General features: G+C 42.2%; 1 protein-coding gene across 9 annotated transcripts in view; it reads left to right on the top strand.

The window, feature by feature from the left end:
- rreb1a (ras responsive element binding protein 1a) overlaps window positions 1-24968 on the top strand; it is a 50332-nt gene extending 25364 nt beyond the window's left edge. For 4 of the 9 annotated variants that reach the window (XM_027149380.2, XM_027149382.2, XM_027149375.2 and 1 more), the window contains 11 exons: window positions 5708-5809; window positions 6169-6389; window positions 10096-10185; window positions 10286-10449; window positions 15063-15216; window positions 15648-15793; window positions 17654-17843; window positions 17953-20497; window positions 20587-20751; window positions 21241-21993; window positions 22096-24968. In XM_027149380.2, the coding sequence (XP_027005181.2) occupies window positions 5708-5809; window positions 6169-6389; window positions 10096-10185; window positions 10286-10449; window positions 15063-15216; window positions 15648-15793; window positions 17654-17843; window positions 17953-20497; window positions 20587-20751; window positions 21241-21993; window positions 22096-22568 (5003 nt within the window). In that variant the 3' untranslated portion in view covers window positions 22569-24968. Of the gene's footprint in view, window positions 1-3077; window positions 3342-5707; window positions 5810-6119; window positions 6390-10095; window positions 10186-10285; window positions 10450-15062; window positions 15217-15647; window positions 15794-17653; window positions 17844-17952; window positions 20498-20586; window positions 20752-21240; window positions 21994-22095 lie in introns of those variants that run through there. The other 5 variants (XM_047810854.1, XM_027149376.2, XM_027149378.2 and 2 more) reach the window with 5 other exon arrangements.
- The last annotated feature ends 1757 nt before the right edge of the window (window positions 24969-26725 follow it).

Here is a 26725-nt window from a genome sequence, read left to right as displayed (position 1 = left end):
TCTCTCTCTCCCTCTCTCTTCCTCCCTCTCTCTGTCTCTCTCTCCCTCCCTCTCTCTCTCTCTAACTCTGTCTGTCTGTCTGTCTGTCTGTCTATGTCTCTCTCTTTCTGTCTGTCTCTCTCTGTCTCTCTCTCTCATTCTCTCTCTCTCTCTCTCTCTCTCTCTTTTTTTCTCTTTCTTTTTGATGGAACTTTTCTTCTTTATTTTCCTCTCTGGCCACCAATCCAGAATTAGGCTTTCAGAAACTTTTTACTTGTTTTTTCTTAAAATCAAACAAACAAACAAAAACAGTTTAAATGGGTATCTACAATAACCGGAAACAGAGCTACTAACAGCAGGGTATTGTTCAGTGCTGGTTGGTTTCGAACACACACTATACTACGAGCAACGATACACACACAGACAGTTATAAAAAAAAACAAGGAAGCTTATAATAGTCTGGTTTCTTGGTGCCATGTTTGTGGCATGAAAAACAACACTGGGTTGTTTTGTTTCTCAACCTAGATAGAGTTTCATTTTAAGTTCACAAAACTGCCTGGAACTCACATATATATGTGTTTGCAGCTTTAAGGAGAATATTTATGTATTGTGAACACACTTAAAAACTTTTTTTCTTTTGAAATGGTCGTGTGTGTGTGTGTGTGTGTGTGTGTGTGTGTGTGTGTGTGTGTGTGTGTGTGTGTGTGTGTGTGTGTGTGAGAGAGAGAGAAAGAGAGAGAGAGAGAGAGAGAGAGAGAGAGAGAACATGTAATAGAAGCATGGAGTCGAATGGGGACCCAAATAATTCAAGTTCATCATTCATTAGTTTATCTCAGAGATATCCTTAAGCACTATATTAAAGGTTCAGGTGCTGTCACATGGGTGAAAAATGAACTAGTGCTCCGAGATCAGATGGCGCCTGTTTGGGTCTGTTATTGTTTTTAAAAGTGCAGTGGAAAAACTGCTTTTTTTTGTACCTCTCCTCCTCCCCTCATCTCTTGCTTCTTCACATGTGGGTGCTCTCCTCTCAGCAGGTAAAAGCACACAGCACCTCCTCCTCCCCCCCGAACACACACACACACACACACACACACACACACACACCAGCACCATCCTCCCTCCTGTTAACTTTGAAGTGCATGTGTCACTTTCGGCAGTTTGGCTCTGAGCCATTGTCTATCAGCCAGGTTTAGGAAAAGCTCGCGGCAGCTCCAGCCTGGGAACTTCAGACAAGCAGGACAGCTTCTAAAACACCCTGTACTCATTCCTCCTGGAGCCGCTCCACTCCGGAGTCGAGAAGGAAACGCTTTAGCACGCAATGCGGATCGTGCTCCAGAACACCATGGGGGCCATTTGCTTCAATTTTGGACCTTGACCAGTGTTTATAGTTAAATTTAGATTAGGAATGAAGGTTAGCTAGTCTAATAAATAACCAGGTGTGCTTTCACATGTGGCACAGTCACATGTAGCAGCAGAGAACAACAGAAAACATCCGTTATATCGGTCGAAGTCGCAAAGACAAACTTAGAGTAAACAGTGAACTTATTGTGCGTGAACATTTTAACTAGATTTCATTTAGCATGCTGCCTATTTGGGAACCTTCCGGTTGAGAAAATGCCACAGAGGTTTGCTTTTGGTATTGAGGATATTAAACATCACTGTCTGTATTGTGTCCTGAGATTTTTATTTTATTTTATTTTATTGTGCTTCCAGGAATTTCTCTTTCTCTGGCGTGCGACATAATCCAAAGGCTTTTCATCTGTTCGCAGCTTCCATGGGTTGTGTGTGTAGGACGATTTAGTGCAGCGGGAATCTTATCTCCTAAACGAGCCTTTAGTGGCAGGCAGCTCTAACCATTTAAAGCTCCTCTGGTGAGGGGTCTCACACCTTCATCCCCCCCCCCCCCCCCCCACTACGGACTTCCTTCTCTTCCACTCGGTGTCACAGGGCGTCAGAGTCGTTTACAGAGAACCGAGACAGCATCGAGGTGCTCGTGCTCAAGTCCCCACCCTGTTAGGAAAAATCCTCCCAAGATTATTGATGACAGCTGAAGTTTGGTGGTCAGGAAACAATGCACCCTGATGTTGCAGCTTCTCAGAGATCTTTGAACAACCAGAGAGAGCGAGAGAGAGAGAGTGTGAGAGAGCGCTCTGGTTTGGGGACATTGTTAGAGACTAGGTTTTCTGATTGTAATCCAAGGGAGCACTTCATAGATTCCTTCATGCATCAGTTGTTATGTCGGTGATGCTTTGGCAGCGCCGTGAGTGTAGTCATGCCAGTGCAGCTTGCTGAGAGAGAGAGTGAGGGTGAGGGAGGGAGGCTGCTGTGGTGAGGAAGGGGGCATTCTTTTCCAGAGTGTTTGGTAGCATGTGAGGACTTTTTCCAGCCTCGTGTGTCTCTGTTTCTACTGAACACACACACACACACACACACACACACACACACACACACACACACACACACACACACACACACACACACACACCTCTATATTGCTCTCTGCATGACCTTTTTAGTGTCACCTGTAAATGGTTTCCTCTTACAAGTATGTTTAAAAACCTGTATGTGCGTGTGCGTGCGTTGTGCTTCAGTGAGAGTGATGGGTGGGAACAGATGTAGTAACAGTAGCACCCCCACCCTCAAACTTTCTCCTGGCTGAGCTGCAAGAAGCTAATAACAAGTCTCTCTCTTTCTCTCTCTCTCTCTCTCTCTCTCTCTCTCTCTCTCTCTCTGTCTCTCTCTCTCTCTCTCTCTCTCTCTCTCTGTCTTTCTCTCTGTCTTTATTTCTCCCTCTGTCTCTTTCTCTCGCTTTCTCTTTCTCTCTCTCTCGCTTTCTCTCTCTCTCTCTCTGTCGTTCTCTCTGTCTTTCTCTCTCTCTTTCTCCCTCTGTCTCTCTCTTTCTCTTTCTCTCTCTCTCTCTCTCTCTCTCTCTCTCTCTCTCTCTCTCTTTTTCTCTTTTTCTCTCTCTCTCTTTCTCTCTCTCTCTCTCTCTCTCTCTCTCTCTCTCTCTCTCTCTCTCTCTCTCTCTCTCTCTCTCTCTCTCTCTCTCTCTCTCTCTCTCTCTCAACCCCAAACCTGTCCTGATAGAGGAACCGCTACCTTTTCAGGTCCACGCTAATTCGTCTCTTCTCTCCACTTCCACTAATTGCACTGTCTTCTTTATGTTTCATGTTTTTAACTTTTTTCTTTCTTTCCGATCACTTCTTTGCTGTCGCCCCCTCCACCATCATCTGTTGCCGTTCATTTTACAGGCTGTAAAAGTGCCAGTGTGGTGAACGAGCATATCCCCTCCACCGAGCCGGTGGACCACTGGGCTGATCTTCTCTTACGATTTCATTACACAAGTACCCTTCAGTCACAGAGTAACTATTTGTGGTGTATACTGTTTTATTTTCTTTTGTTAGACTCACACATGCCCAACTGAGAATACTCTATGTTTTAGATTAAATTGGACCTGGTTGTCACCAAAAAGCCTAAATTCATGACTTTCTTCATTCATTGCTTTTTTCCCTGTTCAGTTTTGGTCACCATGATGGGTAACATCAAGCTTCTCCTGCTTATTTTCTTTACTGAACAAATCAGTTAAGTCTCAAATAGTTCTAGTCAATATGATGATATAATATTCATTTTGTTACATTTAAATAAATACATATTAATAACATACGTGACCGTAAACTTCCCTGAGATTGCAATATTTTTAATAATATATTATATATATATATATATATATATATATATATATATATATATATATATATATATATATTTTTTTTTTTTGAATAAAAATTACAAGCTTATTTGGTAAAAGAATTTTTTTCCCTTAATTTCAATGAGTTTATTTTAACTAAGATAATGTTAAATAAATAAAGTTATATAAAAGTGCTAGAAAACTTCACACTGTTTGTTTACTTTATTTATTTATTTATTTATTTATTTATTTATTTATTTATTTATTTATTTATTTATTCCCCCCCCCCCCCGATTGTTTATAAACCTATATTTTGTCATACACTTCATGTATCAGAAATATCATATAATCAATCATTATATAATTGAAATGTTTTGCCGTATCACCCATCCCTACTCCCAGAGTCCTTCACTGTTGTGGAAACGTGAGCACGAGTCGAGACCCCACCGTGACTCTGATTTAAAACAGGCACATGTGAATTCACCAGCGTGTGTCCTGTTGTTTTTGAGTAGCATCTGTGATCTACATCCATCATGTCATGACATTCTCATCATCTGGTTTCCTCTTCATATCGTCTCAGGGATTTTTTTCCTTGTCACCATCGACCTCAGGCTTGCTCATTAGGGATAGATGTTAGAGAGATACAGTAACTTCGTTTTGACTCCGTTTCTATACTTTTGTAAAGCCGTTTCGAGACAACGTCCATTGTTAACGGCGCTATACAAACGGGTTGAATCGAATGTGCACTGACCAACACTCACACACGCTCACTCCATCTCTTTGTCCGTCTGTTTCCACTCTCTGGTGAGGAGGAAGTAGCCTGGACCGGAGAAGAGCTTCCTGTGGGGTTGTAAACGGGAAACGGCAATTAGCTGAGGGAGAACCCAGTTACTTTACCTCTCTTCTCATGCTCCCTCTTCTCTCTCTCACTCTTCTTTCTCTTTCTCTTTCCCTCTTGCCTTGTCATCTTTTTACATGTTGACCTTTTTTTACGTCTCTTTTTCCTGTTGCGACCCTGCTCGCTCGCGTGTGTGTGTGTATGTGTGTGTGTGTGTGTGTGGCTTGCTAAGAAAGCACTACTTACTTAATCTCCAAACCCATCTGCTTTAATGATGCTGATATCCGTTTCAAACAATCACATCTCTTTATTTTACCCTAAGAGGATTAGGAAAAAAAACGATCAAGCTTGAGAGGAAACCTAGCAGTAATTTCATATTTAAGTGTAAAACCCCTCTAGATTCACTGGGGATGATATTTAATTTTGACCTCTTGTTATTAGCACCCTTGTGCTCCTGATAGAATCTACTGTGCTGGTCATTTCATGAGACAGACAGATGCGCACACTCATGCATTCTCTCTCTCTCTCTCTCTCTCTCTCTCTCTCTCTCTCTCATGCTCTCTTTCTCGCTCTCTCTCGCCAGCTCTCTTTCTCTCTCTCCCCCTCTCTTTCTCTCTCTCCCCCTCTTTCTCCCTTTCTTTCTGTCTTTCTCTCTCTCCCTCTCTCTCTCGCCTGCTCCCTCTCTCTCTCTCGCCCGCTCTCTCTCTCTCTCTCTCTCTCTCTCTCTCTCTCTCTCTCTCTCTCTCTCCCTCTCTCTTTCTCTTTCTCTCTGTCTTTCTCTCCCTCTCTCTCTCTCGCCCCACTCCCTCTCTCTGTCCCTCTCTCTGTCCCTCTCTCTCTCTCTCTCTCTCTCTCTCTTTCTCTCTCTCTCTCTCTCTCTCTCTCTGTCTCTCCCTCTGTGTGTTTGTGCGTGTGTGTGTGTGTGTGTGATCTGTCTGATCTGAGGCTATGGGAAATTCTCTCTGGAAATTTTAAGTTTCCAATGCTGAGTTTTCAAAGCTGTCCCCTGGGTTTGATGATAAGTGTAAAAGCAATGTCCTTTCTATCCTTAATATATATAAAAAAAAAGTTTCAAAGTCACTTTGCTGTCTCTGGCGCAGGTTATTGACTGTTTCCTTTATGGTGCAAGTTTATGAAGACCTCTAAACATATCCATGCACAAACTTTATCTCATCTAAACATCCCTTATCTCTGTGTTGCAGTGATGGATAGTTTAGCAGAGGAGAAGAAGACAGGGGAGGAGGTCAGCTCCGCCATCGGCACCATGAAGGCCAAGCAGACGGAGGAGACGAATCAACACGACGGTAAGAGATGCTGGCACACACTTAGCTAAGTGATACATGGATGACAGTATTTTGTTTTGCTCATCCTAAAATCGGAACAAACAACAACGACAAACACACTAACAAATGGCTAACGCACCAATGAGAAAATATATATTAAAAATGTCGACAAGAAAATCTATTTATGAAGCAGCACTGAGGTTGTTTAATGATGTAGGATTACTGGTGTTTCCCATGACATTAGTTCTAATAATAGCAGTATATCATATGAGATGTACATGTCTGAACCTTATTTGGCTTTTAAACTCCGCTGTACACGTATGTTAAACAGCATGTTTGTGGCACTCCACATCAGCAACCCATCTGCGATTATTCCTCAGAGAGTCCAAAAAAGTCGGCGGTGAGCGTAGCCGACGCACAGATCCGAGTGGAGGCAGGGAAAGATGGAGCAGATGGAGCAGACCTGTCGTCGATCACCTCGATGATGAGCACCGTGATGAAAGCAGCTCAGCTTAACGGAGGGGTGGAGATTTCCAACAAAACCCCCAACAAAACTTCCAATAAGAGCCCCAGCGCCAGCCGCTCCAGCAGAAAGAGTCAGGTATGTATAGAGCCTCATGCTCTCACTCTCAATAAACCAGCTTGTCTAGTCCATGCTGCTTGTTCTCCAAAGCTTCTGTACATACTACTGGAGAGAAAAAAAAGCTCTTACTAGCAAAATAAGTTTGTAGCACAATAGATCTGTAGCTAGCATGAAGTGTCTCCTTTCTGAAAAGCACCCAAGTCAAACTCTGTTTCAAAGCGATAACAATGAAGCGTTTGAAAGAACCCTTAAGGAACCGTGAGTGAGATCATACTCACTTGTTCCCACAAGCAAAGCTTAAACTGCTTTTAACAGAAGCTCTTGTTTGTTCATTTCCAGCCTATAAAGCCTATCAGCGTGTTTCTGTTGATTATATTTACACTACTTAGCTCAGCTGAATGGTGGGCTTCTGTAAACTGTGAGATAAGTAAAGTAAATCAAACATAAATATCTGATATAGGTGGGAACCCTGGCAAAGGAGGAATTTTAGGCCTGCGAATATTTTACATGTAAACATATGGGAAGACACTAGGTGGCCAGAACAGGATTTAAAAATCGATGCAAACTCGTATTTCTGCGTCCAAGCAGACGCAATGTTCAACATCTGACCCGTCTGGTTGCAGCTTACAGATCAAGTGGGAGAACCGAAATGGCGTGAGAAGTGTGGGTGGGGTGATGTGCCTAGTAGGTGAAGGAATATTGCATAAGTTACAAGTTTTTAAGTCTTACATGTTGAAACCCACAGATTTATATGGCACAGTTTAAATGTAGCTAGTTTTAGGACACCTTTATAACCCCATAAGGAAGTAAAGCGTCATATCCAGGTTAAGATTAAATGTGTAGAAATAATACTTGTGTGTATTCTCGCTAGCCAGACAGTACACAAGTAGTGTAATAAAGTTGGAATCATTACTACAGGTACACTGAGCTGTTTATTTATTTATTTATCGATCGATTGATTTTTTTTTATATCAGAGAGCCGAAAATCCAACCTTTTGACCTCAAGCCTGTAATTACGTATTAGACAAATGGCCAGAAGATTGGGAAGAAATAAGGAAATATTCTAAATATATAATATAATAGATATAATATTAAAAAAATGCAGCTCGGACATTAAATATAGACCTAACCAGGTGGTGTACACAAGGTGTCATTAAGGTCACACCAGACCTGCCCCATAGGTATTTACTGAAGGGTGCAGAAACAGCAAAATGTCAATATTGTAAAACCCCCTTGACCGTAAAATAGATTTTTTTTTTTTTTTTGGTCTGCCCTGTTAGCAATGTTATATTTTAGAAGACAGCACATCTATCAGGACAAACATATTTTGTATAAAAATACATCAACAAAAAAAACATTTTTATCACAATATGTTTTGTTAGTTAGAAATTAGTAAGAGTTTTATTAATATCTGTATTTGCCTTCAAATAACCATTGAAGCTAATGGTAATGAAAGTAAATGCAAAACGATTGGCATAAAAAGTGCCTTAGACAGTACACGGTCTATATAAAAACGTGTGCTCGTTACCCATACTGTAAAGTCATTAACCAGACGTGCGCAATAAGATGTGGATAATGACGGCGTTCTACGCCGGTGTCCGGTGTTTCAAACGTGCAAGCGATCTTGACAGATATACGAGATGTCCATCAGCTTGGCAAGAGTCTTGCAGGCTGATACGCAGCATACAGGCACGGCTAAACCGTCGGCCATGTTTTACTGCTTCAGCTGGAACCATGCAGCAGTGCTCTTGTATAGTTCACCGGATCAGTAGCAGGTGTTTGTGTGTGCGTGTGTTTCTGCATTTAGAGCGGGTGGGATGACGCAGGTGAGAGAGTGTGTGTTCATGCAGACAGTGTGTCCTCATGTGTTGAAGCGGTGAGACACATGGTCCTCAGCTCCTCAATTCTCCTTTTGTACACACAGCTCCTCATCACATGGTGCCGATTAAAGCGTGCACTCCAGGCCTGTAAGTGCCCTCATGTGGGGATAACAGGTGTTAATTCTGACCCCTCTGTACCCACTCAGCCCCCCTAAAAAAACTACTCTAAAGTTTTCTCATTGAAACACACAAACGGATAAACGACAGGCTTTAGCACGCACGTTTACACTATCGAGTAGTGCGGCTGCCATAAATCATTAGAATTAGCATTTTAATCACGTAAGAAAGGAATGCGTTTTTTTATTTATTCGTTTTGCCGCAAGATTTTCATTCCCCATGATTTCTGAGATCGTTAGCTGACCTTCATTCATTTAAACATTTCTACAGTAATAGTGAGGTAAGACAGCTCAGCTCTGACATGGCTGTTAAAACACACACACACACAGACACACACCCCTGGTTAACACGTATGCAGTCACACACACAGAGGAGACCAATCATGTTTTCCACCTTAATGAAAAAGCCGACAGTGTAAATATTATATATTTGGAAAATATAAAAATGTAATGATTATCTTGAGGCCTTGGTTTATTTAATCCTCAGCGTTTACTGTCTGACGATCACTGGTTGATTTTGCATGTTGTTTTTACTCTGCAGAACAGCAGCACCTCTCATCACAAAGCGTATGCTGCTAGATCTCTATATTTTATTCCAGATAAATATAGAAATCTGCTATTTTTAGACCTGCATCTTCCTTCTAGTCCTGATCTGATCCTTTAAATTTAAGGGGAACATGTGACTAATATTACTAAGGCCAGTAAAGCTGTTGTTACCCAATTTCTGGCCACTGAACAACTGTTTGTTTTGGAGATAGTGATGGCGTGCATCGGTTTCTGATAGTTTAACCCCTCATGTAGCCATGATGGACTCTCTGTAATTAGACAGAAATCCTATACAAAATCTGATGTATTAGTGCCCTTGATCATGTGTGCATTCAAAATGATTTTTGTTCCGGAGTTGTGTGCGTGTGTGATGGCATGGCATGCAACCTGGTTGTGGCCGTGTGGGAGTGCAGTAAGAGTCGAACAGGGCTACACATCAAACTCCGAGTTAATGATCTGCTCTATTGTCAACAATAGTGGGAGGGAGCACATGGTGTTGGGTTACAATCTGCCACTCAAGGTGAAAGAGGAACACACAGACACACACACACACACATACAGAGCTTACGTTTGGGATGCTCATTTGACAGACATTCACAAAAATGTACCTTTAACCTTAATAGCCGTAAAGTGAAAGATGGAAAATATCTTGACGTGAACAAAAACCTGAATTAAAGAGAACACGGCATTGTGTGTATGCACAGGGTTCTATAAGGATTACGGTTTGTTTCTGACTAACTTAACACCGACGAACAATATATCTGGATTCATTTCGAAGGCTCGGACGTCCCAGATCGTCCTACGCTCTTATCTATCAAACTGAGTATTTATTTTACCCCAGAATCTTATACATACAGCATGGATCAGTGAAACAGTCAAGGGCAGAAGACAAGGCCACCAGATGGGGATTTACCCACACCCCCTTCTGTGTTTAGCACAGGCACACCAAAGCAGACACGGGGGGGCTTTTATTTGATCTTCTGTCAATTTTGGAATTGTACTTTATACAGTTCATTTTGATTCTGAATTTAATATCCAGGACAAATGATCCGAGGCCATTGACGTACCTGGGTCGTGTCACCTTCTTACTGTAATATATCATAGAGTATAATATAGATAATTTTAGCAAAGGACACATTTAACGGAGATGTTTCTATCTGTGTGTGTGTGTGTGTGTTTTAGGATTCCAAAGATGACACCTCAACTCACATCTGCCCACTGTGTGACAAAAATTGTCAAAGTCAGCACCAGCTTACCATGCACATTCGCCAGGTAACATATTCACAACGAAGATTCACAAATAAGATTCTATTACGTCAGTGATGGGCTAGTAATGAGGCTTCTTTGTTTCTCTCCGTCTCTCCGTCTTCAGCATAACTCGGAAACTGGCACTGCAGATCACTCCTGCAGTATCTGCGGAAAGTGCCTGAGCTCAGCCAGCTCTCTGGACCGCCACATGCTGGTGCACAGTGGCGAGAGGCCATACAAATGCTCCGTGTGCGGACAAACCTTTACCACCAACGGCAACATGCACAGGTCAGAGACACTGCAGCCTGTATCAAGTCTGTGTTTGGCAAGATGGCTACCATAGCATCGTTCTTCTCAGGGCATGAGAAGCTAATGTGTGTGTCTGATAGAACACTCTCATTTGGAGCGTTTAAGCTAGGATGAACGCTGCTATGCTGCATCTTTTAGTTCTTTCACTTATGCCGAGTTTGGGCTAATACGACGAGGCAGAACTGATTGGGGACTTTGAATTGGTCTGACACTTTTTAACTGCAGTGAGAAGATGATTCATCAGGAACTGAACCGAATATGCTGATTTACAGGTTGTGAGCGTTTAACACGAAATATGCAAAATAAGTGGTGGAGAACAGAGAGGGAATGCGGTGTGTTCTGCGTATCCGAAGTGAAAAACAAGACGAAACGTTCAATACAGTTTTAATATCGTCATCATCCATCACCGCATCTTTGTTTGGTTTATATCAGTGATTTCTGTGAACACTTCTTAAAAGTCTTAAAAACTTTTTTTTAGACCCTGCACTTTCCCATACACGCCTCGAAAAAATTTTTTTTAGACTAGCTCAGTGGAAATAGAAATAAACCACTATTAGGTGAGAAGCACCATAAGGACAAATTACTCGAGACAAGGCAGTGAAACATTTCCATAAAAAAAAAAGACTGGTTTATAATGATGGGAAATGCTGAAACAGTTTGGCGAGTCAGGAGCACACGTCTGAACAGTACAGCTGTGTATTTGTACAGGTGACTCATCTGCGGTGGTTAAGAAGGAGTGTGTGTTTGTGTGTGTGTGTTTGACAAAGAGAGAATGAGACAGGGATGTGAGTGAGTGAACTGGACCATCCAGACTGACACCTGTGGCTTTCTGCCTCACGCTTAGCCACCCAACAATGAGGACTAATCCCAAGATTAGCAATGACTGTGTATCCCGGAGGATTCAGCGTTTGTGTTTGTGTAAGGGAGACATCTCCCACTCTGATGCAAGATTCCTAGTGGCTCACATTTTCTAGCTCCACTCTGAAGGTACTTGGTAGATGTGACAAGTCAGGGCTGGTTTATATTCCTCCGTTGAGGCAGTTTTGCATCGGGACACAGAGAGGAGGGGGGATGTATAGAAGTACCTGGTGTCCATTACTGCATCAGTGCTACATTAAACAGACTAAGAACGCCGATCGGTCGAGGTAGAAGGGTTGTTTTGCATGATACATCACGGGGTCATTTTGCTTACGTCATGTTTATTCATCCGGTAGAGATCATGAATATGTTAAGAGACTTTTAATATAAAATAACTGGGACTTTCCGAAACGGCATGCAGGGGCGGGGCTTATTATAGATTCTCTTTCAATATACAGTTACGATACAACACTTGACTTCCTTATCATTTTCTGTAGAGAACTCCGAACAATCCCAAACCGTTCCATGTCCGGACTAATTTATATAAACTAACATGGTCTCAGTGATCTACAAGCAGAAAGTAAATAGCAGCTGCTTCTCCATTCGTTCTGCAGTGAGACATTCACTGGAATGGTTTCCACTATTACTGGACCTTTTTAATGTTTTCTTACAAATACGAACACTAGTGTGACCGCCCGTACACAACACCTTCACTTGTTCACAGGTACACGGACGCAGAAGTATCAAACAGGCCTCGTGTGCTGTGAAGACATAACGATCTGAATTCCCCCCCCCCCCCCCCCCAATGCTGAGCAGCTTCCTCACTCTTCTAACACAGCTAACTGGCTGTTAAAAGGCTTTCATTGTCTAACGAGGTTATCCAGGAATGGTTGAGTTAGGGGAAGGTTTAAACAGAGTACACAGTGTGTGTGTGTGTGTGTGTGTGTGTGTGTGTGTGTGTGTGTGTGTGTGTGTGTGTGTGTGTGTGTGTGTGTGTGTGTGTGTGTGTGCGCGTGCACATTTTCTATTAGAGATGGAAACGAAAATTTCTGGTTGACTCCTATTCAATTTTTAAAAAAGTAATGCTTCACAGTTGAAATAAAATTTGATTCACAGTTGTTTGATGCAGAATAAAACAATTTGAATAATTATTATTATTAACGTTCGGTAATTGTTATAACAATATTGCCTTTTGCAGTACTGATATTTTTCAGAAACCTACAATATGCAAATGCGTTATTTCTTTACTTATTTTTCCAATTCAGAAAAAAAGTTGAACAGTTTTCAAGGCAAGTTGGCATCACAGTTATTATAAGGAAGATTACGCCATTCTTGTTCATTACCATGTAACGTTTTCAAACATCTCAGAAGTAGTACATGAAGGACATATGACATAAATATAAACTACTCAGCATTGCGAAACCATTACATTGTGTGTCAGCACGGCAACGTCTTCAGCGTTACTCGCTAGGATGATAGCAAATATATTAGTGTGAACTATATCGTGATGCATCACGAAACAATTTCGCCGAACGATATTTAATTAACATCAGGCATCCATTTAAAAAAAAAAAAAAGATTCCATCTTTCTCAGTAAGTTGTCCTGAACCTCGCCCTGATGCTGCACCGCCACCCTGCCTGTATGGGTTACACGCAAAACAAGTGTGCCTCTGAGATAGTAAATGGGCGTTGGTGTAAAAGTGTGTGTGCATGCAGTTTGAGGTACGTGTGCTAAGGACAGAGGCAGTTTATTATGAAAGAAGGATTGTGCGCAGGAAACGGACGTCTTTGAAGAGCTTCCCTCTCCGTTGTTTCACATGTGGTATCTTCTATCACCAGGCTGTAGTGGTGGAGGGGCAAGAACCAACATCCTCCCTGAGGCTAAGGGGCTAAAGGTGTTGAGGCATGGAGGAGGGGACTGTAAAACAGAGAGAGAGAGAGATTATCCTCATCAGTTTTCACTTGATTCAACATTGATAAAAAGAAATATGACCCGGTTTTCAGTGTGGGGCTGTTAATCAGACAAGCGCTTGCTGATGAGTTGAGAAACTGGTCTGTTTGCCTCCTTTTACCACGTCATCGTCAGTCAGCGTGTTTGTGTGGCCGTAAGAATGTAATCTTCCTCCCTTTTCTTACTCATTTGTCCGATCAAGTTCATAAGTTGAGTTTTATTTCTAACGCACATCAGTGAAAACAAACCGGTGTAGTTGTGCTGTTGTAAAACCGTGATGCACGAGGAAGTTGACTATGTTGTTGGCAAGAAGGCCACCATTTTGTGCCAAAGCATCACATGGAAATGGGGGCAGGGAGGAGGGAGTCACTGTTGTCAAGGAGAGAGATCACAACCGACAGAGGAGGGCGGCCACACGAGAGCTTATTGGCTGCTTTATTTGCTTAAACTCCTCCAGCATTGGTTCCACTGCTAAACGGCCACAGAGTTAAGGGTAGTGCCCTTGGTGTGACATTGCATTGGGAATTTAACAACACAGCGCCCCCTGCCTTCACACTGTGTCGGAATGTCAGGAATGGACTTGTTGAGGCATCCACATGTTTTATGATCCTTTACAGATTAGGTAGCTGACTCCTACCATTTCTAAAGTAACACCCACGATCCAAGCACAGGAAGCCTAGAACAAGTTAAGTAATGTAATTTAAATTGTATATTTTTATAAGCTTTACTGCTGCTAAAGTTTTTTTTCTTTCTTTCTTTTTTTTCAATTAGATTTAACTGCTTAAACTTATCTGCTTGAAAGATGCCTGTGGTGATCTCCATCCAATCGTGATTCACTGACTCGGCAGTGCAGGTCTGCTGCGATTTGTCAAGCTCGAGGTCAGAGTCCAGAGCAGGGAAAGAATCAAATCCCCACACGGGTGGCCAATCTTCTGCCCGCTATTAATAAACTACTGAGTGAAAGATGAAACTCAGACAACCGAGATGGAGAAGGATGACCTTTTTCACATATGCACAAGCACATATCTAATTCATATATAAAAATTTAGCCTGAGAAGGTTAACAGGGAAATGTGTAAGAGATGCACAGTCTTGTCAGTGCAGACCTGTTATACAGTATATAACCCTTCTGTAAACTTTGATCTTTTGCCCATGTCGCATTGTGCATCTTTTTTACCTCTCCTTGGCATGGAGAATGGGACCCCTAGGTAGATGAAAAAGAGAGACGTTAATGTCAATCGATGGTATTAAACATGCTTTTCTTTTTCTTTTCTTTCTTTTCTTTTCTTTTTTTTTTTTTTTTGGTTTCCTGACTATTAAAATGAAGAGGACTTGTTTATGGGTCTCTTCACGGAACATTGCTTATTCCTGTGCATGTTATCCATGTAAGGGCATACACATGCACTGGGATAATTACAGGGGTTTTTCGCCTATTACTGCTTTTCCTCTTGGTGCCATTTCCATCCGGAAGCATGAAAGATCCCTCAATCCAGTTTTACTCGGAGATTATCCATCAACCACTCCAATCAAGCAAGCCACCCTGTTGGTTCGGTTATCTGATTTGCAAAAGTTCTCCCATTCACACACGGGCATTATCGGTCATTTAGGCATCGACTTCAATCAAATCTCAGCCACAGCGAAACGGATTTGTTCGAGAAAACATGACCGGCGCCGTCGGCTAACGTAGATTTGTATATACCCTTATAAAATGTAAAATGTTTATAAGATGCTTTTTATTTGTTTTAAACACACTGAATAGTTCACCCGTCTTTTTCAATTTGCAGGCACATGAAGATCCATGATAAAGATCCTTCCCTCTCCAGTCCCACCAGCCCACTATTATCCGGTAAAAGGAAACGCTCCTCTGCTGTTCTTTCCAAGAAGAAACCTACTCATAGTGACGATGGAGAACAAGCTGATGAGCCATCCAGTAAAAGGGTTCGATTTTCATCTGTTATGTACACTATAATTCATATTTATATATGGGGGGAAGTCGTGGCCTAATGGTTAGAGAGTCAGACTCCTAACCCTAAGGTTGTGGGTCGAGTCTCGGGCCGGCCACGACTGAGGTGCCCTTGAACAAGGCACCGAATCCCCCCAACTGCTCCCCAGGCACAGCAGCATAAATGGCTGCCCACTGCTCCGGGTGTGTGTTCACAGTGTGTGTGTTCACTGCTGTGTGTGTGCACTTTGGATGGGTTAAACGCAGAGAACGAATTCTAAGTATGGGTCACCGTACTTAGCCGTATGACACGTCACTTTCACTTTCATACATACAGATTATGTCTGGATATAGATGCTGAAAAATCTGTAAAAGTCTCTAAAAATCCCTTAGCATCTGTGACTGACACTGCACTGTCCTTGCATAGCAGGGTGTAGAAGATGGTGGAGTGGATGATCAGACCGGGAGCAAGGGGCAGGAGGAGCAGCTGCCATGCCCCATCTGCTTCAAGACCCTCAACTCCAAACACGAACTGGAAGCTCATATGGAAACCCATCCTGACACTGCACTCAGGTTCGAAAAGCACTTGTACACAAGACAGATATTCTTATTTTCCCCCCAACTATATGCCTTCATCATCTACAGATTTAGTGAAATCCAGGTGTTTTTAAGTTAGTTATCATTTATGCAGATTTATTCTGTTTTGTCACTGCTTTTCTGAACAAATGTATGTAGCTTTATGGTCAGGAAAGACTCTTTGCCATGAGAGCTGTGTTGATGAAGGACATTAGACATTGGAGGTTTAGGCAGGACAGCAGCAGTTGCTTGGAGATTATGGAGGCACTCTTTGTTCTGAAATGGTCTTAATTTAACACATCTGAGCAAAGAGACCTTTTTGCATACCAATTGGGGCATTGATTTACAGGCTTGCCTATAGCTTGTGTTCCCCACCGTTAAACTTTTTTAGGACTTCTGATGTCCCGTTTGTGAATTTTAAACTGAATAAAAACAATAACAGGATTATCATCGTATTTCCAGGTCTCCAAGACCAACTCAAAGTTTGCTGAGTAAATGGAGAAGGGTCATACCTGACTTGCTCCTAATGGTGTTTGTGCATTCTTAGTCAGAAGAAGTTTAACGGATTCATCCCTTCCCCCATTTGGCCCTTGGGCACCAGAGTAGGGAGTGGTGTTGAGAAGAGAGAGGGAGGAAATTCGGGGAGGAAAGAGGAAGGAGGGGGGAAAGTACCATAGAGTGTGTGTGTGTGTGTGTGTGTGTGTGCGTGTGTGTGTGTGCATGCACGGTGAGGGGATTTAATGAGTCACAGAAGTAGACTTCAGGACGCAGTCGGTTGGACCTCTCTGTTGGGGGGTGGGGGGGTGGGGATGAGTTTCCTTGGAGACATCACAGTCCAGAGACTTCAGCCCTAAAACCCACTCATGCAATGACCAACTTGTCTGAACACAAGTTAATGGGTAGCTTCATGGAGCTGGGTCATTCTGAGGTGAGCCTGCCTGGATTCGGGTTCACAGCGCCATTACTGTATGGACGTAAAGCAAATTTAGCACTAATCCTGTGTAATCACTAGAGCTAAGAGAGCTAGTTAAGAGGATCTAGGCTGCAGTGAATCGGGCGTTTAATACGGCTGACTGTAGACCACAAGCGTGCAAATACAAGGATGCTCTCACACGAGGTGGAAGGACTTGTCGTGTGTCTCTCCCAATCGCACACTGTTCACACATCCAGTCACACATTCAGAGGCATCCAATAATAAAGGGAGTTAGCACTTTGGTTATATGAGACTCCCTCTGGGAGACACAACATAAACAAAATGTCTCAGTGACTTCTAACACAAAGGGAAAACAGGTTTGGCAGTGAGGTTGCTGTTGTTCATGACTAGCACTCACAAAAATGTGCATCTAAGTTAGACAACATATAAGCCATGAAACTGTGAAAACACACATGCCATGTTGGTGGCCTGGTCATACCTTGTGTGTCTGTCTGTGTGTGTGTCTGTGTGTGTGTCTGTCTGTGTATGTGTGTGTGTGTGTGTGTGTGTGTGTGTGTAAGATAAAGCAGCTTATGGTCACCACAGACACCTCGGGACAGGGGTGAGAGGTGTGGCTGATGATAAGAGCTGTGTGCAGCGTCACAGAGACACTAGCCAGCTGTCTCTCGTAGTGCATGACAAACAGAAATGGAGAATGTTCACAGTTATTGCTGGAGATATTTATCTATCATATACCAAAATGTTTGAAGTTGTCTGTTACAATTAAACAATACTTGATTATAGCTTTTCTAAACCCATCCAAGCACCCCAGTGTTACTAAACAATCACAGATACTGGTTAATTCATCTTATTTTGCATTAAGGATTAAGCACTTTGTTTAATTAAAGGTTCTAAAATATTAACTAATATATGTTACTACTCAGGTGCGAGCATTGTTGCATCTCATTTCGGTCACTTCGAGGTTTGCTCCGTCACAACGCAGCCATCCATAAGCAGCTGCCAACCGATGCCAGTGGACGGCCATTCATCCAGGACAACCCCTCCATACCCCTTGGCTTCAACGATCTTGCTTTTATTGACTTCTCCTGTCACAAATTCCCTCAAATTGCCCAGGTAATTACCTGCATTTATATCAATCTGCAAATATATTCTGATATTTAAGTACATGGTGTTGCTGCCGTTTACCAGTAATACTTAATAATGTATTTATTCAAATCAATAGGTTTGGTGTGAAACCAATATACGCCGCTGCACCAGCAAGCTTCATCGCTTTGTGTGTGAGACCTGTGACAAAGCGTTTCCTTTAAACATGGCATTAGACTTGCACAAGTCCACACACGACGCTTCTGAATCCAAGGACGAGTCTGCTTCCTCCCAGCCTTCCAGTACAGAGTCCCCTATATCTGAAAAAAGTAGCTTCATGGACTCGCTGGGTTTGCAACACATTTCTCAGGTCAAACCTGTACCCTCAGAGGAGGATGCCTATCAAGCAGTGCTAGACAGTATCCATGTAATCCACGTGGATCCATCGTCGGCCCAAAACGATTCTAGCTTCCCTGGGGGGACTAGCCTGTCTCTGGTGGATCCAACGTCGCTTCGGGGTTTGTCCCAGAATGAGGCACTCAAACTTCTTTCCTTACAGCCATTTCAGACTTGTTTTCTTGTCCAGCCAGATGGTGGGATGGTAGTAAAGCCAGTTTGTGGTGAGACCGGAATGGAACTAGCTGACATACAGCAGATCCTCAAAGTGGCTTCTGCTGCCCCAGACCAGATCAGCCCCCCTCCTTTGTCCAAGGCACCATGCAGTGCAGTGCAGTCAAACTACAAGCAGATGCCCCCACTCAAGCCAAAGCCTCTGGTGGCTCCTAGGACCAATATGACAAACTCCACTCCCCCTCCCCTTTTAAGCACCCAGCAGGCATCACTAGGTTGCATCAGCCCCAGTCTACCACCTCCTGCTGGCCAGTTTCCAAATGCTGCCAAGGAACTGTCGCCATCTTCATCTTCATCATCTTCAACTTGCAACCAGGCTTCTATTGAAAAGATGCAAATGGAAGCTGATTGCATGGGTGATGCCCACACTCCTATGGACACAGATGACCAACAAACTAAGCCAACAGAAGAAAAGATAAGGGAGCCATCTGGGAAAAAGGGAGCGGGTCGCAAAGGGTCATATCCCTGCCGTCTTTGTAAACAGGTATTTGCATATTCAGGGGTATTACAGGCACACATGCATTATCATTTGGGTGTCTTGCCCCACCAGTGTAATATTTGTGACTACATTGCTCCTGACAAAGCCACACTGATCCGTCATCTCCGCACCCATACCGGTGAGCGACCTTACGTCTGCAGAGTCTGCCATTACCCATTCACTGTTAAAGCCAACTGTGAGCGTCACCTTCGCAAGAAACACATGAAGAACACCCGAAAGGAAATCGAGAAAAATATCAAGTACGTCACCTCATCCACGTCAATGCCCGATGGATTAGAACAAACTGGGGAAAGTGCCTGTCATTTATGTGGTGAGGACCTTAAGACCTTTCGAGCCCTAAAGATCCACATGCGTGTCCACAATGGCTTCCAGAGAAAGCCGTTTGAGTGTAAGCGCTGTGGAGCAGCCTTTTTAGCCAAGCGTAACTGTATCCACCACCTTCTGAAACAGCACCCTGAGATTAAAGAGCAGGATATCGAAGAGCATATAGCTGCCATCACTGTCGCTCCTTCTCAAACAAGTCCTAAACCTTCTCTAGTCAATGGAATGCTACCAAGTGCTTCACCCTGTTCCATTAAAGTGGAGGATCTAAGTTTCTATGCCACAGATCAGGACCAACCGCTGGACTTTTCAAACAAAAATCGAGGAGGTAGCAATGATGGAAATATCAGTGTTTCTCCTGTAATCAAAATGGAGTCTACCACTTACGATGATTCCATGGAGCCCATTGATCTCTCTATTCCCAAGAAACCTGAGAAAAATACGAAGGCAAATCCCGATGCAGTGCTGCACAGAGAAGTAAAAAAAGAACAGACATCCTTTAACATAATGGATCACACACTTGTCCTGCAAACAGATAGAACCATTGATGAGAAACCACAGCAGCATGGGTGCTACCAGTTTCCTGTTGCCTTGACCACCATTAGTACAACCAGCTCAGCAGGTCGTGTCTCGCGGCTAAAGCCCCTTCTACCTAAGCCAAATTCTGCTGACGTGAAGGAGCTCCCGCCATTAGCGTCTATTGCCCAGATTATCTCCTCTGTCTCTGGTGCCCCCGACCTACTGAAACGAGACAGCCCTAATGGCTGTCTTGATTCTGTCTCAGAGAGCTCAGCTGAGGAGTTTCTTCAGGAGGGATCCAAAAGGAGAAGAAATAAAAGGCAGGCCAACAACATATCAAAGGAAAAGCCCACGATGAATTCAACAGACCTCAGTGTTGATCTCGAGTCCAGTGGGGAATTTGCTAGTGTGGAGAAGATGTTGGCCACCAGTAATGCCAATAAATTCAGCACCTACTTAAAGACCAACATTATGGAGCTAGAAAGGAAAGAGGGAGGACAATCATGCAACGGTGACAAGAACGAAGCGAAAGAAGAAAAACACATGCAAGGCAAGCAGTCTTCACAACCCCAGCAGTCCAAAGGGAAAAAGAATGCATACTCAAACTCTGTGCAAAAAATGACTTGCCCGTTCTGTCCCAGAGTCTTTCCGTGGGCCAGCTCACTCCAACGCCACATGCTGACACACACGGGTAACATGGAAATCATGTTTAAATGTCTGTCTACTTAAATCATTTTTAGTTTCAAGTCATTTTAGATATCTTTTACATGTGGAATAACTCGGTCAATTCGTTCTGTGCTATAGGTCAAAAGCCGTACCCCTGCCCTAAATGCGAAGCCCTATTCTCAACCAAGTCCAACTGCGAGCGGCATCTTTTACGCAAGCACGGCGTTACCAATAGAAACCTCCGGCAAAATGGCACCACGCCGAAAACCAAGGAGTCAGACGACTGCTCACCAGAGAGCGCAGGTATGGAGTCACTCATCACGATCAGTGTCCAGGAAATAATACGCAATAACAATATATACCTTTAAACCTGAACTAGTCTGCAAATTTTCTGTTAAATACAATCATATAAATCAGCGTCGTATTAAGCTACGTAATGTAACCTTTAACCATTAAAGATATTAAGTCAAAAGACAAAACATTAAAATAGGAACAGAACGTACCGGATTATTTCCTGTCATTTGTTTTTAATCTGGAACCTGCCTGTAATTTCAATCTCAGTCAGATCGCTGTTTGTAAGATATGCAGTTTGTGAGAATACATATTTATTTTCTACAGTATTTTGGAGATGTCGAATGTGACGTCTTGCACTTTCTTTGGGACTTGTGTTCAGTATTCACAAGAAAAACTTTATGCATTGTCATCACAGATATTGCTCATTTAATTTTCGCAACAGGCAGAACAACGTGAGCCAAAATTTAAGGTCGTTTATTTTTAACTTGTGTGTTTTAGAGAGCATGTCTGAAACAGAGCTCCCTAGTGGTGAGGCAATGGAGTTGACCAATTCTGGAGCTGAAAAGCCTGCTGCATCTGATGCTGAAAAGCCCTCCCCTGCCAAGCCCACAGAAGCAGCTGCAGTAAAAGCTCTTCTTCACCAGGGGGAGCAAGAACACCAAGATGTGCATGAGTCATTGAAAAAAAAAAGCACCGTTAATGACGATGATACCCACAGCAATAAAAGCCTGGACCTGAACTTTGCCAGTAAATTAATTGACTTTACGTTCTCAGAGGGTGAACAGCCGAAGTCCTCTCCTGTTGTAGACAGTGATTCACATGAACAGGACGAGTCCAAGCTGACCTGCAAGAGCTGCAACAAGAGCTTCAAATACGCCGCCACTCTAGCACGACACGAAAGAGTTCACGCGTTAGAACTTGCAGCCGACGCCACTAACGTGGACTCCAAAACGGACGACGCGGCAGAGTCTTGCGAACCGAAAAAGGATGACGTAGAAGACGAGGCGGAGAAAGCGGAGCTAAACGGGACAGCAGAAAGTGAAGGAGCAGGCAGTGCGATGGACAGTGGCTCCGAGGATGACCGAGAGGAGAGGAGTGATGAAGAAGGAGGTGCAACTGAACCAAAGAGCTGTGAAGGGGAGGCTGAACTGTCTGGGAGCAAAACTGACAAGAGGAAGAAAATCTGCGTAGTGTGTGGCAAACGTTTCTGGAGCCTTCAGGATCTGACAAGACACATGCGCTCTCACACGGGTAAGAACCATTTGAATGAACAAGTATCTGTAGTGCAGGTTTTCTTTGATGTACAGCATAGATAGCATTCTAACGGATGCTTTAAACGTCATGTTTGTCCAGGTGAACGACCCTACAAGTGTCAGACCTGTGAGCGCACGTTCACCCTGAAACACAGCCTGGTCAGGCATCAGCGTATACACCAGAAACCCCGTGGTGCGGACGGAGAGATGGGCAGAGCTGGAGAGGAGGAGGGATTCAGCGGGGGCTCGGCCAGCGAGAGGGTGTCCACCCCGAACAGCACGAACCCTCCGTCTGAAAACGAGAGCGAAAACACAAAGGAGAAAAAGCAAGAGTCTGCCTCGGCTACAAACAGTGAGCCCGAACTTAGTAATGAAGCTTCTGTCACAGAGGAGGCAGAATCCGAACCAGCTACCGACACACCCAAAGAGCCTCCAGCAGAGCAACTAGCCCCAGATTCACCAGAGGTGGAGCAAACCGACAGATTTCTGCAAGGCCTGCTGGAGATCCATTCCAAGCCTGACATCGAGTGCATCCTTCCTACCAGCGAGCCTCCTCTCATCGGCGTGGAGTGAAAGAGTAACTCCAGTGTGAGTGCCATACAATAAGTACTTTTGTACTGCAAAAACATTTTAAACAGCAACAAAAAGACCATTTACAAGTGCCTTGCTACTTTTTTTTGCTATATCTTTATCTACTACCAGATGATTTAGTTGATTTTTTTTTAGAGTATTTTATATATATAAAAAAAAAATCTTTTTTGAAAATGCCACATAAAGCAATACATAAATGAACACTTTAGTCTGATGATTTGTATATGATTAAAAGACTGAACAGAGAACGGTCCTATAAGGCTGTTAGAAGCTGGCACATGGCTACTGAGACTACTGTGTGACGACTTGTGCATACAAGCATAACTGGAATATGCGCTTATATTTCAAAGGGCTGTTCACGGACTCAAATCCACCTTCTAGCTTTAGTAATAGAAAGGCATCCAGAATACCTGAAACAGTGAATTTTATTCTGGCTTTTGTATTACATAAAAGACGGCACGGTGAGTTGAAGTGGCTTCGATCTGGAAGGCAGATCTGCATTATGGGTGACTCTCTGTGCGGTGTGCAACAACTCAGTATATAACATGTGGGCAATATTTGCCTATAATAGCACGTTTTTGTTCCCAGTTACGTCCTGTTTTAACCTTTATATTATTTCAGGCAGAAAGTCAAGGACAGGTTTTTTACAGAGGGATGTGCAGTGTTTTTTTTTTTCTTTCTTAAAATCTAAAAGACTCAAGAAGAAGGGCTTTAGCTCCAGCGTCACTTACAAAACAGATCTAAGCAGAAAGAGAGTCCAACTTAAAACGTCTTCCAAAACCATTCTACTTCAGGCCTTACTTGTGTTTCTCCAGAGGTCTTAGGATGGACCTCCTGCTTCCAAACGCTAGTTGTTCTTATTACTTGAAATCTGTCACCCTGCTGCCTCCTGTCTGGCTACGGCACCAGTTCCAGGACCATCATCCTCCTGAGCATCTCTCCTAGTTAGGAGATCAGGTCAATCATGTGATCACATGTGGAGTTGGGTTTTTATGTCATTTAAATTTTTTTTTCCACAAATGTGTAAACCTCAACCTCTAAGTGAACCTCAAAGAGCAGCAAAGCGAACTGACAGCGTAATTACGACCGGGCGACTACCATTTACCACAGAAAATTTTAACAGGAACCGAAAACCGTTTGCATTTGTCGTGCGAGTGCTATGGAACAGAGTATTAGTAAGCGAGCGTTTCTTCGACGGGAGACGAGCAGTCCTGTACAGGACGGCGTATTCCCTCACCGCAGTGGCCACCGGCACAAGACTAGTGTTGGATGAACTTGAATGAAAAATGCAATCTCTTCCTCAGTCTGCGTATCGTATTCTGAGACTCCGTTTCTCCTGATGCCTTTTCCTGGGATGCTACGTGTGAGTGTGTTGCGTGTGTATCCACGTGTGTATATATTTCTGTTGAGAATGCACACGGACTGTTTTAAATGTATTTATTGTAGCCCAGTGTGGGTAAAGAAGTAAAAATATGGAGAAGCCATGTATTATGCTGCAGAGAGAAATGTTTTAGACTCGATACTTTAGTAGCCCAGCTGATCTGGGTCTTTTTGGGTTTTTTTTTTCTTCCCCTAGCAATAATCATTATTGATCCAAAGGCTTTATGTAGATGTTTTTATGTTTTATAGACTCGGTGGTCAATTTTGTCTTTTTTTTTTTTTTTTTTTTGGCTATCATTATTATCACTATTATATCAGTTTGGATAATATGAGTTCGTTTTTTTTTTCTCTTTGATATACGAGGCATATAAAACTGTGAAATTTATTGTTTGTTGGGTAAATCTTTAGGGTAGAGTTGCATGTTAACCTTTTTTAAGTTCTATTAAATGGATGTTTTTCTGTTCCTTTTACTTTCTCACACTGTCTTGCTCTCAGGGTTTTTACATGATGCTTATTTGAAATGTACTTTCCTGAGTTGCAAATATTCTCCCCAACTCTTGATTTTGGAACAATTTGAACTGTCAATCACTACTTCTAGCACTTGACTGTGAATTAAAAACGAGTGGGATGGATAAAGATGTTCTGAATCCATGCACACCCACATTCCTCTCATCAATTATTCTTTTTTTTTTCTTTTCTTTTTTTTTTCCTCTGGTCGTTTATTTCCTGGTTCCTTCATGCTCTTTCTCCTTTAAATATGGCAAAAACTACAAACTGATGACAAAAGTCTTGCCATCTGACTCCGATTGATATTTAAAGGGAGCTTTGCGTCGCTGCTACACACATAAAGCGTAATTCTACTGGACTTGAACAGAAGCAGAATCATCAATAGTATTTTGGTACACTACTCCTGCTCTTCACACGAGTGCTTTTTGAAATCAGAAATTTAAGCTGTTCTGTATCAAACCTTTAAAGCAATAAAATTATATTAATGCAAAATGATGTCTCGCACGTCTGCTTTGATTTAGACAAACGCATTTGTTTTTGTGGGATTTTCCTCCCTCTTATAGCACAAAGACATATCAGGACCTGTCGGTTTACCGATTTAAGACTCCTGGGTCGTTGTAACTTTACTCTGACTCTTAATACAAAAAGACGTTCCGCTGGATATTTAATTCTAGATGCATATCATCAGCGTCCGAGGAGTTGAGGAGAAAACTGGAAATATAAACTGGTCCTTTTCTTCACTTCAGTTTTAGGATCCATTTTCTTTGGTCATTTCTCATTGTACTGAACAACATGTGCATTTATAGGACATTATAACAGTTTAGGAAACATATTAACACTATAGGAAACATTAAATAAATATAGAAATTGGCACCTTGGCTTCTAAAATAGCTGGAGACCAGAATTCAGTTAAATGAATTTTTAGTAAGTAATTTGTAGAGATTTAGTTTTAAATGCACTGCTACTGTTTTACTGGCAGATTGCTAGGAAAGCTACATATGTGAAGTTTATCGTTTATTCTGCAATTTAACGTCTTCAAAGTTATCATTTTGGGAATATTTTAATGGTGTGTTGTGATAGTTTTAAGACTGTGATGGAGATCTTTTAAACACCTTTATCAAGGGTGTAATGATTTTTTTTATCACAGTTCTAAACATAACTTGTATACTGTTATTTCAACTCATAGGCGTAATAATAGGCTGTTTTTTCAATCTGAACTGTTTGTACGATGCCCTTCAAAATTCCTGTCACCCTTCATCCAAGCGCTCTGTAAAATATACACGACATGTTTGTTTATTCATCTACAGTAAGCATTTCATTTCAATTCAATTCAAATTTATTTGGATAGCGCTTTTTTTTTTAATACACAATTGACATTGTCTCAAAGCAGCTTTACAGAACATAAAGCATAATTCAGTGCGATGAAGATTTTGGACCTCCACCGAGACGAGGCCGACTCTGTGAGGATCCTGAGACATCTAGAGATGTTCCAGCTCCAGTTAGACACTATGATACTAAAGAGGAGATGAAACTCTGTGTGGTCTTTAAGGACAACAACCTCCTCCTCAATACAACATTTATCAGACTGTATATTTATAATCACACCCTCCAGTGTCACCCAAACGAGGATGAGTTTTGTGTCTGGTTCCTCTCAAGGTTTCTTCCTCTTCCATCTAAGGGAGTTTTTCCGCCCCCTGGTGGAAATCTAGTGCAACACACCGTGTTTTGATTTTAATAACATTTTCGCATATTAATTGTAAATAGAACTAATTATTATACTTAAAGCTATAACAGGAAACGGTTTTAGTAATTAATACAACATTCTGTGTAATAAAATTAACGATTTTAATGTTAATACATTAGTTGATGAAGAAACAACAACAATAAAATCAGTCATAATAATAACAATAATAATAATAATAATAATATTAATAACAATAATTATAGTAGTAATAATAATAATAATAATAATAATAATAATAATAATAATAAGAAGAAGAAGAAGAAGAAGAAGACAGTTGTGTTCCTTTTTCTTAACCATGATTGGCCAGCTAAAAGGTGGTGCAGGGTTCCATGGAAACGGATCATTCCATTGAGCGGTGGTTAATGGGGGGAACCTGATATGTCTAAAACTCGTTGGTTCACAACAGTAATATTGACATTTTTTATTCTTCATTTATTTCCATCTAATATTTGTTTGTTTGTTTGTTTAAACAAACATTGTTTGAAGACAGTAATTTATTTAATAGGGC

This window comes from Tachysurus fulvidraco, chromosome 3 (genome assembly GCF_022655615.1).
Source record: "Tachysurus fulvidraco isolate hzauxx_2018 chromosome 3, HZAU_PFXX_2.0, whole genome shotgun sequence".
In the NCBI taxonomy this organism is placed as follows: domain Eukaryota; kingdom Metazoa; phylum Chordata; class Actinopteri; order Siluriformes; family Bagridae; genus Tachysurus; species Tachysurus fulvidraco.
This window is presented reverse-complemented; position numbering and strand designations above follow the sequence as displayed.